Below are 15,898 nucleotides of genomic sequence, written 5' to 3'. Positions count from 1 at the left end.
ACAAGAAATAAACACGTTTTGCATCCATTCTCAGTTGTTAGATAAACTGAACAACGAGTTTTATCAGTCAGGGTCTAGTCAGCAGTTGCCGGAGCGATACATCCTGGACTGAAGTCTGTGAAATGAAAATATTTAAAAAATAAATGTATGGAATTAGTTTAAACTATGATAAAAAGGAACTTGAATTATTGATCGTCCTGAATGAATTACTTGTACGGTTATGTTGCACATTGTTCTCATTACCTAACGGTGTATTCTGATGCTGTGTCAGACTCTGCAACAGGTGGCTAGACCACGCGCAAGTCGGTCTACATCGGTACTCGGATCCCTTTCAGCAGAAATGTTAACGTCAATGTTGCACCGAAGTACGTACTTGCAATTCAGCTTACGCGAAACACATTCTGCAGATTTAGAAGATTTTTATGCATTAACAAGCTCATAATCCAAACGCTCCTTCAGATGAAATATGTTTGATAAAACGTAGCTGTCATTCGCACTCATGCTCACTCTGTTAAAAAGTCACATGTAATTGATAACAAATGGTATTTGTAGTTCGAGCATTTTTATATGAAAAAATAAATAATTTCCCACTTGTACCGCTCCTGTGTATGAGCTTTAGGGCTTGGAACGTATCCCGCACGTTGTTATATTACTTCAGCAAAAAAAAGTGTCTCATGAGGTCGTGTGTTCGAATAATCGCCAGGATTTTATTCCTTTGTCAGCAACATAGCCATAGTATGTCTAAGGCCTGCTGGGGTTGGGGCGACGGATGACCGAGTCGTCTAAGGCGCCGCTATTCCCTGTCCAGAGTTGCATCAATTGTACACGCCAGAAACCGATGATTGTGGGTTCGAATCCCGGTTCGCCCCGATTATGTTTCTCGGTTTGTCAGTACCATACCCGTGCTCGTGAGTTTCACCAAAGTGGTGAACGTCTGAGACTCGCATCACTTCCGGCTTTCCTCCCACAGTAAACTGACGCGCCGTGATATAACTCGTGTACTGTTCAACGCGTCGTTAAACCCAACTCACTCACTCACTCTAAGGCCTGCTCCCCTTCGGAGTGTCTTCCAACATCAAGCTGACGCGCGTCATACAGTTCACAATCCAGTGATTGACAACATGAGCATCGAACCACACAATTGGGATACGATGACATGCATAAACCAAGTCAGCTCGCCTGACCACCCAATCCCGTTAGTCGCCTCTTACGACAAGCACAGTCGTGTAAATGCAGAGTGGAAAACATGCAGTCTTAATGTCACATGTCTCATACTTTCTAAACGTCGTTTGGATGAGCCTTAGCGGATGACTGCCTGTTGTCGCTGTGAGTATGTCGATGTACGTGCTTTGGGCATGGATGACCTTTACGATGATTAAACTGATGGCGCTGATGATACTTCTGACGATATCATGGTGCTATAATTGACGATATATGCTTCTGATGATGATACTTGTAACAACATGGTTCTACACAGAGTGACGATCATGCTGATAGCATGTTATTATTATACTAATAGTATGATAATGATGATAATAATTGTGGTGACGTTGATGGTACTGACGATTATAGTTTTAGATAATGACAAGATAGAAGTTAAAAACAGGGAATACTTGCAATTGCAAAAATCCTTTCAGAACATGTGTAAATGATTACCCAATCGTTCTGATTGAAATACGCCTACACTTATCAAGAACCATTAATAATGGAACCGCGCGAAATGTGCATTTTCATCGTTTTTACAAGTTTGCATCCCAAGCCGTGGGATATGAACTGTTTATTTCCCAACAGAAATTAGCGCACTCCTTGCTTTTTATCACTTAAACACGCGTATTTTCAGATTGTGATTGACAATAATGCAGTTGCATTCACTTTGGATGTGGTCCTGCACTCTTTGCTTGTTGTAACGGCGATGCACTTAACAAGCTTAACGCTCAGCGTTAAATGGTTCTTGGATATGATCATAAAACCTTGTACATATCTTGAAATATGTCGAGGGATGGGTGTCATTGTTGCATAGCTTCATTCTGGGTGCCCTTTTTAAGAAATGATCCTTTTATTTTATGCAAGGAGTGACAATGGTTTGACAGACGCAGAACCAATTTGGACAAACACGGGGTGGCGTGTACTGAACTTGGGTACATGTTTTCTTAGACAAGGATAGTTCGTCTATTGTTGCGGGTTTGTCATCCGTTTTGTATTTCAGTGCACAAGGTATCGTGTTAGATAATTCATTCAGGTACACTGTAAATAATATTGTTCTTTCAGGATCCACTCGTTGACTGGTGTATCGTGTGTCTTGAAAGGTGTGATTAAATGACTTGTCACTAAACCCTATCAACAGTAATGTCCTTTCAGTATATACAAGCAGAGCCGGGATAGTGTGTGTCTTGACTACACTATATAAGAAAATGTGTAGCTCGACATCCTAAATGTTTTTATTGATACGACTGTACTAACACTACCACCTGCTCTGATTCTAAAATAGAACTAAGCAAAAATTATTTTTTTTAAATAAGGCATGTAAGAAAACGTTAAAATATCTGGAGGCTACATCTTATTCTAAACAGCGCTGGGCTCAACAAGCACCAAAGAGCAGAAATAAAATTGCGTTGACAACAAAGGTTCACATCATTTTCACTCCCACTTGTCCAATTTGGTGACGTTCCATCTAAACACACTATCTTTTTAACCCAAATGAAAAACAGCGAACTTTTAGAACCGTAATTTCTCTTATAGTTCCTGTTTGATCCCTAATTGCATGCATAACCACCTTAATGTGTTGTAGCCGTGTACCCAAGTTCAGCTGTACCTTATTTTCACTGCCAAAGCTTTTAAATGCGCTTTGATTTGTAGCGACATTTACCGCAAAATCGGTCAACATTCATCAATTCTTTACAAAATTCCATTACCCCACCCCCACAAATTTCTGCAACCTCCGGGTCCTTTCCTCAATGCCCCTTCTTTTCGTTGTGTGGCGTTCTTTCAAACTTTCCTATATGTCACCGTGCTGTAGGCGATTGTTAGCGCCCCAACTGCAGTGTCCAAGCTCCTCAGTGGTGCCTGATACCGCCCTGAGCCGGTGTTAATAGGTTGTTTCTACCTCGCAGCAAAAGGAGTCCCTCTGAATTAATTGTTATTGTATAATCAGCTCCATAATTAAGAAAGCAGTTCCTCTAGGGTCGCTTCCGTGTACTTGGGTCTACAATTACAGCAATGTCTTTGATCCTTGCGCAATGCAACCTCTGAAGTGGTACCATTTTGGCCAGAATAGAAGCACTATTATATGCTTGTTAGGTTGTGTGTGTGTGGATTCTTCTGTTGTGTCTAGTGGGAAGAATACACTATACGTCAGGGCCGCGAGTGACGACAAGGCATCCTTGTTTCCTCATACGATCATGCGTGGACACACCCGCCTGCGTCAGTTGACGGACCACGAAGGGCGTATATTGAACATCTACGTAGTGATTGCTTCATCTTCAGTGAAGACATGGGAACGCCTATTAAGGGTTTATTGCGTCAAGCGTGACAGGTGCTACCCGTCAGCTGTCTTCTGGCAGTTCATCACGATTGTGTCTAAACGCGTGTGTGGTTCATGTATTAATAGATAATAGTAGTAGTTGTAGATTTTAAGGGCCGCACAGGTCTATTTGTGCCCATTTATTTATAGTTAATCTCTGTAGGGCTATACGTGATCTTCTTTCGTTTTCTTTGGCTATTTAGAGCTTAGAACTTTGGTATGCTGTATATCTATATAGTGTTAAATACCCAGATATTTCTCATAATATATGCTGCTCTGAGTATACTGTCAGAAGTAAGTATGGTTGTTTGACCACATGAATAAGACGTTTCTGATTTAAATAATAAAATGTATGGGTTCTCCAATATCAAACATTCCTCTCTACAGAAAAGAAATCCTAAATCAATGTAGTGTAGTGTAGTGTAGTGTAGTGTAGTGTAGTGTAGTGTAGTGCCATAAGCACCTCCATTAGCATATCCGTAAGCATAGCCATTAGCACATCCACAAGCACACCCACAAGCACATCCATAAGTACATCAACTAGCACATTCATAAGCTGTGAAACCGAACATTTAGTATTCCAAATCTCCAGTGAATACTGTTAGGTTAAGGGAACCGTAAACTGTAGTGTAGTGTAGTGTAGTGTCCACCCATAAGCACAGCCATAAGCACATCCAAAGGCACATCCATAAGCACATTAACAGTCAACTCCTTTCCAGAGTGCATCATGTCAAGTATTTATTTGTTTTCAAATTCGACCATGAACATGTTAGCGTTTAAATGATATGTTTTCGTTACATATAAAGGATAATAAATAAACACTATTATATATCTACAATCTTTCTCGATACGAGTTTGGAATCCGGGATATTCTGCCAATTAGCCTATATTTACCAGATTGCTATTAAAATATCATGTTTTCACCACAAGAGCACTGAGGCGAAACCGTTGGCCCCGACGCTTCGTAACTGCATCAACAGATAAACGATAATATTGCCTCAGAATAAGTATATATTTTTTCTTTCTTTGATTTCAAACCAAATTAACGCCAACCGACACGGATAATGTCCACGAGAGAAATCTCGGGAGAACCCCACATTGGCATCTTGATAAACCCTTAGCTGTAGGCGACACGTGTAAATAAGTTTTAGAGAACTGTGTACATGTGAAGCGTGGGGGCTCGTCAGAAATGTGACGGCGATGTGCGTCAGGACTTTTTCAGTTGGTGTACCGATCCACACATGAGGTATATCAAATGTATGTGTTATAGGTTAGTACATGTTATAATTTTATGGTAACTTGCAGAAAGTAAAAGAATGATGATTTCTTCTGTAATCCTTTCACTGCATCCTTATATTGAAATCCATTTTGACGTATGTCGGTAATTCACCCTATTGTACACTTAAAGCATTTCAGGGTATATTTCGATTCCGTAACAGCAAAGTCTCTTTGTAGGGCCTTGACATCTCATAAAGTAAACCTTAGCGCTGCGCCGTTGAACTATATGATTTACGAATGTCGTATAACGAATATCACCTCGTAGAATGAGGCATCATCTCACAGTAGTAAATCGTAAGTCCAACTTTAAGTTTGTATAGTCGCTAAAGTACTACACCAGTCTATGTCAAAGTATATCACTCTTTTTGTTGTATTTTGTTGTAGTGCTAACACTAATGATCGACCTTTTAATATTCCAAGGGTGGCTAGGGGATATATTTTAGGGACAGGATGGCTTTTTTTTTGTCACTGCCTCAAAACATATATTTTCTCTTCGAAAGTGGGGACCAAACAACATCCTCAGGATCACGACATCCAGTAAACAATTATTAAAACTAGAGACGAAATTTTATGATTCAAATATTTTCTGAAACAAAAAAAAGACGAACCACGTCCCCCTGTCGGAACATCAGGCGGACCCTGAACTTCTCTTCTGAAATACTGGAACACACACAACACTGTCGGAACATCAGGCGGACCCTGAACTCCTCTTCTGAAATACTGGAACACACAGAACACTGTCGGAACATCAGGCGGACCCTGAACTCCTCTTCTGAAATACTGGAACACACACAACACTGTCGGAACATCAGGCGGACCCTGAACTCCTCTTCTGAATACTGGAACACACACAACACTGTCGGAACATCAGGCGGACCCTGAACTTCTCTTCTGAAATACTGGAACACACAGAACACTGTCGGAACATCAGGCGGACCCTGAACTCCTCTTCTGAAATACTGGAACACACAGAACACTGTCGGAACATCAGGCGGACCCTGAACTCCTCTTCTGAAATACTGGAACACACAGAACACTGTCGGAACATCAGGCGGACCCTGAACTCCTCTTCTGAAATACTGGAACACACAGAACACTGTCGGAACATCAGGCGGACCCTGAACTCCTCTTCTGAAATACTGGAACACACACAACACTGTCGGAACATCAGGCGGACCCTGAACTCCTCTTCTGAAATACTGGAACACACACAACACTGTCGGAACATCAGGCGGACCCTGAACTTCTCTTCTGAAATACTGGAACACACACAACACTGTCGGAACATCAGGCGGACCCTGAACTCCTCTTCTGAAATACTGGAACACACACAACACTGTCGGAACATCAGGCGGACCCTGAACTCCTCTTCTGAAATACTGGAACACACACAACACTGTCGGAACATCAGGCGGACCCTGAACTCCTCTTCTGAAATACTGGAACACACAGAACACTGTCGGAACATCAGGCGGACCCTGAACTCCTCTTCTGAAATACTGGAACACACACAACACTGTCGGAACATCAGGCGGACCCTGAACTCCTCTTCTGAAATACTGGAACACACACAACACTGTCGGAACATCAGGCGGACCCTGAACTCCTCTTCTGAAATACTGGAACACACAGAACACTGTCGGAACATCAGGCGGACCCTGAACTCCTCTTCTGAAATACTGGAACACACACAACACTGTCGGAACATCAGGCGGACCCTGAACTCCTCTTCTGAAATACTGGAACACACACAACACTGTCGGAACATCAGGCGGACCCTGAACTCCTCTTCTGAAATACTGGAACACACACAACACTGTCGGAACATCAGGCGGACCCTGAACTTCTCTTCTGAAATACTGGAACACACACAACACTGTCGGAACATCAGGCGGACCCTGAACTTCTCTTCTGAAATACTGGAACACACACAACACTGTCGGAACATCAGGCGGACCCTGAACTCCTCTTCTGAAATACTGGAACACACAGAACACTGTCGGAACATCAGGCGGACCCTGAACTCCTCTTCTGAAATACTGGAACACACACAACACTGTCGGAACATCAGGCGGACCCTGAACTTCTCTTCTGAAATACTGGAACACACACAACACTGTCGGAACATCAGGCGGACCCTGAACTCCTCTTCTGAAATACTGGAACACACACAACACTGTCGGAACATCAGGCGGACCCTGAACTTCTCTTCTGAAATACTGGAACACACACAACACTGTCGGAACATCAGGCGGACCCTGAACTCCTCTTCTGAATACTGGAACACACACAACACTGTCGGAACATCAGGCGGACCCTGAACTCCTCTTCTGAAATACTGGAACACACACAACACTGTCGGAACATCAGGCGGACCCTGAACTCCTCTTCTGAAATACTGGAACACACACAACACTGTCGGAACATCAGGCGGACCCTGAACTCCTCTTCTGAAATACTGGAACACACAGAACACTGTCGGAACATCAGGCGGACCCTGAACTCCTCTTCTGAAATACTGGAACACACAGAACACTGTCGGAACATCAGGCGGACCCTGAACTCCTCTTCTGAAATACTGGAACACACACAACACTGTCGGAACATCAGGCGGACCCTGAACTTCTCTTCTGAAATACTGGAACACACAGAACACTGTCGGAACATCAGGCGGACCCTGAACTCCTCTTCTGAAATACTGGAACACACACAACACTGTCGGAACATCAGGCGGACCCTGAACTCCTCTTCTGAAATACTGGAACACACAGAACACTGTCGGAACATCAGGCGGACCCTGAACTCCTCTTCTGAAATACTGGAACACACACAACACTGTCGGAAACAAACATTCCCTTATTTCCCGTCGCTAGTACAGATACATATATGACACAATTTTGAATTTTGAATCAAACAGGCACATATCAACTCAGTATATACAAAAAATGAATAATGGTTATTACGTCAAAAACGAGGTAAGTAGACAGCTGAGAGCAGTGGTAGTTGTGACAAGCCCGATTGGCCACAGGCAAGAACATGTGTAATTCCATCGCATTTAAAGTCACAGATACAAATCACATAAATACAGATATGAGCATTCAGATCTGTGAAAATTAATAACCACGTCAAGATAATGTTTACCAGTATGATTCACATGAAAAAAAAAAGAAGAAAAGAGTCTTGCCGCTTGCTGTATTTTTCCTTACAAGAAGTTTTTTTTAAATAATCGTATCCTGTACTTATTTTCTGACGAAACATGCGTTTTGGTTTGCACAACGACATACTTATATTGAAGTGTATGAATCGTAATCGATTATCTAATGACGTGTTTGTAACCATTGCTTGACAGTGTAGTTATCTGACGTCCCCTTCACATGCTTCCTCTGCTTCTCTGCTTCACACGCTGTGACGCAGTACTTGCGGCAATAGATCTGGAGAAACTTTCAGTGCACTTGTACAAACTTTCCATCAAATATCGTGGATACGTGTTACAGGGCTCGATGTAAGGAACTTGATTTTACTTGTACCCAGTGCATGGTGACATGGAAAGTGAGTTGCACCAGACAAGACCAGGTTGCACCCTGGTCTCATCATTTTATCAAGGTTGAAACATAGAAGCACAAAGCGTAGTTGTATTGATTGTGTTCAAAGATCGATGTTACCTGCCGCAGTAAGCGTTATTATGACACAAATCTGAATTTTTGGACACTTGGTGCACGTGGACATAAATATTACAAGTAGGTTGCATTTGACTATTAAAAGGTTGCACTGGTGTCTGTTTAATATAGCCTTGCTGTAGTGAGTGAGTTGGGTTTAACGCTGCTTTTAACTGCCACTGCCACTCACAATATACGCTGCCACTCACCAATATACACTGCCACTCACCAATATACACTGCCACTCACCAATATACACTGCCATTCACCAATTTACACTGCCACTCACCAATATACACTGCCATTCACCAATATACACTGCGACTCACCAACATACACTGCGACTCACCAATATACACTGCCACTCACCAATATACACTGCGACTCACCAATATACACTGCCACTCACCAATATACACTGCCACTCACTAATATACACTGCCACTCACCAATATACACTGCCACTCACCAATATACACTGCCTGCCACTCACCAATATACACTGCCATTCACCAATATACACTGCCTGCCACTCACCAATATACACTGCCACTCACCAATATACACTGCCACTCACCAATATACACTGCCTGCCACTCACCAATATACACTGCCACTCACCAATATACACTGCCATTCACCAATATACACTGCCTGCCACTCACCAATATACACTGCCACTCACCAATATACACTGCGACTCACCAATATACACTGCCACTCACCAATATACACTGCCACTCACCAATAGACACTGCCACTCACCAATATACACTGCCACTCACCAATATACACTGCCACTCACCAATATACACTGCCTGCCACTCACCAATATACACTGCCACTCACCAATATACACTGCCATTCACCAATATACACTGCCTGCCACTCACCAATATACACTGCCACTCACCAATAGACACTGCCACTCACCAATATACACTGCCACTCACCAATATACACTGCCACTCACCAATATACACTGCCACTCACCAATATACACTGCCTGCCACTCACAAATATACACTGCCACTCACCAATATACACTGCGACTCACCAATATACACTGCCACTCACCAATAGACACTGCCACTCGCCAATATACACTGCCACTCACCAATATACACTGCCTGCCACTCACCAATATACACTGCCACTCACCAATATACACTGCCATTCACCAATATACACTGCCACTCACCAATATACATGAAAGGTATGTTTGAGTGTTTGAGTCGGGTAGCCAAGTGGTTAAAGCGTTCGCTTCCCGACATGGATTCTATGTGTGAAGCCCATTTCTGGTGTCCCCCGCCGTGATATTGCTGGAATATTGCTAAAAGCGGCATAAAACCATACTCACTCACAGCCAAAGAATCCATTCCGCCGTTGTCATATACATACACCTTAGTCACGCCATGTTGTCTATGGTTGTCGTACCGACATTCAGACCTGGACGAGGAAACAATCACATGTGGATCCATCGCGTTATTCTGCACCATATATAACACCCTGGGCTGGAAAGGAGTGGTGATATTATACACGTTTCACCGTATGGTCCGGCCGAATATAGTGCGCTAGATTTGGTGTGACAGATTATGAAAACAAATTATTATGTGCAATGGGGAAAATTGGTATTTACAGTTAGACTTGATGAATAAACCTGCTGGTCATTTAAACACATATAATCATGTGTTGGTCCGTTAAGATGTTTGATGTGTCAAGTGATATTAAATTAAAATACTTTGATATGAATTCCTCCGAATCTTGACCGAGATGACTTATTGCAACGCAGAAAGCACAGTGAATTAAATTTGTAAACAGTAACCTCTCTTTCTCACTGTTTTTTTTTGACAGACAGACAGAATTTATTCATCTTTTTTATCTGACAGCATAGACAATTTAGGACCCAGTGCCCGACTGAAAGCGTTACAGTGAGCATACCATACCGCCAGTGCTGCCGTGATACGATAGGGTTATCAGATTGAGAGCGCGGCGTCAGTGTAGGAGAACACACATGTACAACGTAGCGTTAACGCAGATGCGATGATAAATCCTTTTAATTAAATGGTTTCACTCTCTGTGCGTTTTGTAAACCAAAAACATTGTTAAGTTCTATGAAACGGCACCCTCGGTGATAAAATCTAATTGCATTCAACGCCACATTTAATTCTTGAGTTTCATCGTCCAAAGACGTCACAAAGTTTTTTTCTCAAAGGAATAACACCAAAAAGTGGATAGACGCCACTAAACGCTAGGAATCTGGGGAATTCCAGACATTGTTGGGAGCTTTGATTAAATAGTGCAAGAAATAACTGAAATTGACAATCAGCTTATCTCGTGAAATTTGCTCTCATTAAGCGCGGCTTTAAAAGCTTTAAGCTGACAAAATCAGCTAAACGGTGATATAGGTCGCCATTGGAGCTATTTTTGTGCAATTTGAAGACGTGAAGGGCGATAGAAGTGTTTTTCATGGTCCAGGTTTGTTACACGACCTTGCGAGAGAGAGAGAGAGAGAGAGAGAGAGAGAGAGAGAGAGAGAGAGAGAGGGGGCACAGTTGAGAATTGAGATCGCGAGCATGATACTCTTTATAGTACGTGAAAGCAGGGTACTCGTTATAGAACGTTACAGAAAGTGAAAACAAGATACTCGTTACAGTTCGTGACAGCTGCTGCTAGATTCTCGTTAAAGTACGTGGATACAAGATACTCGTTTGAGAAAGACAGATCAGATATTCGATAAAATTACGTGACAATGACACAATCCCGTTAAGGAGCAGCATCACCAAAAGGGATGGTTAGAGACCAAACCTGGGTGTTTAGGCAGAGGCATTTTCTTGAACTCAAAGGGAGGCCAGGGTGTCCCGATGACATTTCGATACTCAGAGTTACATCCCTTGGATCAAGTGGCAAACGTCCACTATCTTTATTATATTTGACTTTGCTGGCACATTGAACTGACACGCCTATATGATTAAAATACTGTTGTCACTCCTCGGTTAGAAAACACATACCACAGTCGTGGACGGAACATTTTGTCTAATCAAGAATTACAACTGCTATGCATTATTTACAACCAATAAAAATAATGTTTTACCAAGTTTTCACTCTAGATTTAATCTTCAACTGCAGACTAATTTAGGCCAAAACAAAGCCAGGACCCGCTGACACCAGGGCGAAGCTGTATAAAATATTAGTTACTCTCATAGCATCCATTGATCGCACACATTGATGCTGCTCACAAATACTGATAGAAGTGTACACTGTCGTCATCTGGTGGACTAGCCATGCTATATTGGTATGGGAATATCACACATGCACACATGAACGGAAAGTGTACTAACTAATATGCAGTGCTATTAAAAGCAGAATACTTGGAATACAAAAATGGCTTTAAGCTACATCAGCTTAACATTACTATAAAAGTTGGTATAAAGTACAATACACAGTTAGTGTTATTTAAAAACATATCCTTGATATAATAATTCAACAATGGTCTCCCTGACCATGTAGAGGTCCTGAAACTATATAGAGTACCAACGGCGGAGGAATATCAGTGCTAATTAAGCGCAAAGACGCATGACGGTTTTAAGAAATGTTTCTGTTCTTGGTTGGATGTTTTATTTTCCCAAGGCGAGCTGTGTAACTGACCTAGTACACGGATATCAGGTGTCACTGACCTGTTACGTGGGCACCCTGAACCACTGACCTGTTACGGGGTCACCTGTGTCACTGACCAGATGCACGGACACCTAAGGAAACCAAACTGAGTTACCTGTGTGACCCGGCTGGGTTTGTGTCTCCCAACCGAGCAGAATATATCGTTGCTCAACGTCCGCCTTAGGACTCAGTCACACACTCAGGAATTTTAATGCCGTCCTTGATAGGGCCATTCCCGATTAAAATTTGTCAAAAATCTGATCAAGATCCTGTGATTCGTGGCGGGAAATTCACAAACAATCAGATATTATTCAGGAAGCGTCCCGATTCTCCCGTTCTTAATCCGAATCAGATCCGATTTGTATCTTCTGCATGATAAAAAACAATCGAATCTGTCCCGACAGCGTCCCGATTCTCCTCAATGCGATCCGACAGAGATCAAACAGTGTCCGGACAGTGAACCGACAAAGACTCTGGACTCTGGACATTTCCCGATCCGTAGGACTCTGTTACGAACGTATACGGCTGCGTTCAGACAATGATAGGACATTCCAGGTCATTGAGGATAGTAATAGTAATCACTTTTCATGTAGTAGCGCTGTCTGAACGGAAGCCACAGTCGGCACTGTCAACCTGGTCTTACCCATACCAAAATACTCGAAGACCGTCTTGATAGAGCTTGGCATTGCTGATTGTTGCGTAAGATAACATTGATGTGTTTGTCTACAGGTGCGTTCCTGCTTCCCTACCTGATCATGCTGGTGTTCCTGGGGATTCCCCTGTTCTACATGGAGCTGGCCCTGGGACAGTTTCAGCGGACGGGCATCATCACCGTCTGGAAGAGGATCTGCCCCATGTTCAGTGGTAAGTCTAATGTCAGATAAATCACAGGTATCGGTAGCCGTTCATTAAATGTCCTCCTCCATAACCCATGTATCCCAGGAGGGCGAAGTAAAAAATAATTTTCATAACGTGTGTACAATAAGAGTCCGGCAACCTTCGTCCTTTTAGTATACGTTATAGGTTCAAATGACATTGAACTGTTGATTAGGCAAGTCCATTTGAAGTTATCATTCTACCATGCGATAGGATTGAAGTCAATCATTCCACGGGGTTTCACAGGCATTTAAGACATATGTTAACCAACAGTTCAAGGAACGCCTCTGTGCTCTAGTGGTAGAGCGTCTGCCCGGAGAGCGGAAGGTCGGGGTTCGATCCCCGGCCGCGTCATACCAAAAGACGTTAAAAGATGGCACTTGTTTGACCCTGCCTGACGATCGGCATTAAAGGGGCCCGAAAAGGACTGATCGGGCTGAAGTCAGTATAGTGTGTTTTAACAGTAAATTTGCGCTGATAGGAATGGGCAACTGGACGCCAGGATTTTAATTATGACTGATTGGTTATCGATAATATACAATGGGCAAACGGGAGGCATGGGTAATACGCTCGGTGTTCTCTTTCTTATTCTGTTGGTTGTTAGGATAAATACATGTACCAAACTAAACAATTTTCTCAAAAAGAAATATGTACTCATTTAAAAAAAAATAGGCCATTCCACCGGTTCCTTATTCTTTCATTTCTGTGTAATGTACTTGTAGTAGCCCAAGGTAATATCAGGACGGTTGAGTTTGGTTTAAAGCTGCGACTTTTAACAGTACCTGATTTGGGAGGAGAGCCTCAATGGGTGAACGTCGTAGACGTTTACGTTTGGCAATACCACGACCACAGGTTCGGTGTTGACAAACCTAGACACATTATCTCGTCGAACCGGGACTCGAACCCACGATCGTGGGATCATGGCACGTCTTAGGGAAGCAACTCTGCCCAGCGTATTGCAGCGCCTCAGACGACAGTGCCATCCCTGCCCAGGCGATCAAATCCGATATAGCAGTTGTGACAGCATCATTACTTTCGCAGGTGTGGGCTTTGGCGTGTGCATCATCGCGACACTGGTGGGGTCCTACTACAACACCGTCATAGCATGGGGCATGCTGTACCTCGTGTCCTCCTTCAGGGCAGAGGTGCCTTGGAAGGGCTGCAACAACAGCTGGAACAGCCCCAACTGTGTATCCCTAGCCAACAACGACAACATCACCAACACATCCGTCACGGCAGCTACCGAGTATTTCTTGTAAGTAACAGTATGAACATGGAAAAACCTATTTGTCGCCTTCAACTCTCACTGAACTCTCTGTCTGACCACCAGACTCATGCAAGAGCGACTTGGTGCAGATCCAGTCTGGATAATGGAGCTATAAGGAACCGAAATGTTTCAACATCGTCCATACAACTGTTATCTCTGTTATGCAGATCACTAGGGTTTGTTTGTTTGTTGTTTAACGCCGCACTCAGCAATATTCCAGCTGTATGACGGCATTTTGTAAATAATCGAGTCTTGACCAGACAATCCAGTGATTGATATCATGTGCGTCGATCCACGAAATTGGGTTACGATGACATGTATCAACCAAGTCAGCAAGTCTGACCACCCGAGCTCGTTAGTCGCATCTTACGACAAGCATAGTCACCTTTCATGGCAAGCATTGGTTGCTGCAGTCCTATTCTACCCCGGATCTTCACGGGTCGACGGTCACTAGGGGCAAGATCTGGTGAATTTGGTGAATGGGTTATTATAAAGGTGTCTCGATAGTGTAATGGGTAACTTTATTTGAATCATTTCCCGTGGAGACACCGGGTGACAACTGGTTCCAGGGCAACCTACACTTCACTAATTGGCGCCTAATTGGATCGGGTGGTCAGGATCGGTGATTTGGTTGATTGCGCGTCACCATACCCCGGCGGTGTCTATCGCTGCTTCTAATACCGATCACTTGATTGTCTGGTTCAGACTTGAGTATTTATGAGCCGCCGTGCAAAAGCTGGTATATTGCCGAGTTCTGCGTTGAACAAATTAACTTGACAACATTCCGATTTTCAACAGTAACTGAGTTTTATCGCGGCGAGTTCACTGGTAAGGGATGAAGGTTCATAGTGCTGCTGGAGACGATAGCCACTTTGGTCATACCCACGAACGCGGATGTAGTGATGGCAAACCAAGAAACATGATTAGGGCGAATCTGGGATTCATGATCATGTTTCCCATGATCATAGGTTTCTGTCACGTCTAAGGGACGCAACTCTGCACAGCAAATTGTGCTGCTTAGGTCACTGGACCAGGCTTGACCTCTTTATTCAAACCAATAACTGGTAATCAGTGTATACATAACATAGATTTCATATATTGACCTTCATTCTAAAATATCCATCACACTATCTATATTCTCAATGAAAAGAAGCCATTGATTTGTGGTGTTCGGAGCCCGCATCTACCAATATTCTGACCTCTCTGCATTTGCAAAACTGACAGAAATGCTCGTAAATTAAAGGCTTTGTCAGTTTAAATTACCCGAACATAATCTTAAATCGTGAAATGATGTTTAAATTTAGTAGTGGGCAAATAGCTAAAGCATGTAGAGAATTCTCAATGAAAAGGGTTTATTCAGCAGGTTTATATATATAACTGTGGGCTAATTCATGTAATTCATTTCAGTGAGTGAGTATGGTTTTACGCCGCTTTTAGCAATATTCCAGCAATATCCGGCGGGGGACACCAGAAATGGGCTTCACACATTGTACCCATGTTTGGAATCGAACCCGGGTCTTTGGCGTGGCGAGAGAACGCTTTAACCACTAGGCTACCCGACCGCCCTAATTAATTTCAAGCTATGGTAGCGAATAGGTCCAGGAACTATCATGATAGAAGGAAGAAATGGATAATCGTGGCTGA

General features: G+C 43.0%; 1 protein-coding gene across 1 annotated transcript in view; it reads left to right on the top strand.

Moving 5' to 3' along the window:
- The window catches only part of LOC139456373 (sodium-dependent serotonin transporter-like), a 55,049-nt gene that overhangs the window by 27,277 nt on the left and 11,874 nt on the right, over positions 1-15,898 (top strand). Inside the window, exons 3-4 of the mRNA XM_071238025.1 lie at positions 12,841-12,975; positions 14,029-14,242. Coding sequence (XP_071094126.1) covers positions 12,841-12,975; positions 14,029-14,242 — 349 coding nt within the window. The remainder of the gene's footprint in view (positions 1-12,840; positions 12,976-14,028; positions 14,243-15,898) is intronic.

The sequence above is a fragment of the Haliotis cracherodii genome, unplaced genomic scaffold (assembly GCF_022045235.1).
Source record: "Haliotis cracherodii isolate W230 unplaced genomic scaffold, xgHalCrac1.p SCAF_11, whole genome shotgun sequence".
Taxonomy (NCBI): Eukaryota; Metazoa; Mollusca; class Gastropoda; order Lepetellida; family Haliotidae; genus Haliotis; species Haliotis cracherodii.
This window is presented reverse-complemented; position numbering and strand designations above follow the sequence as displayed.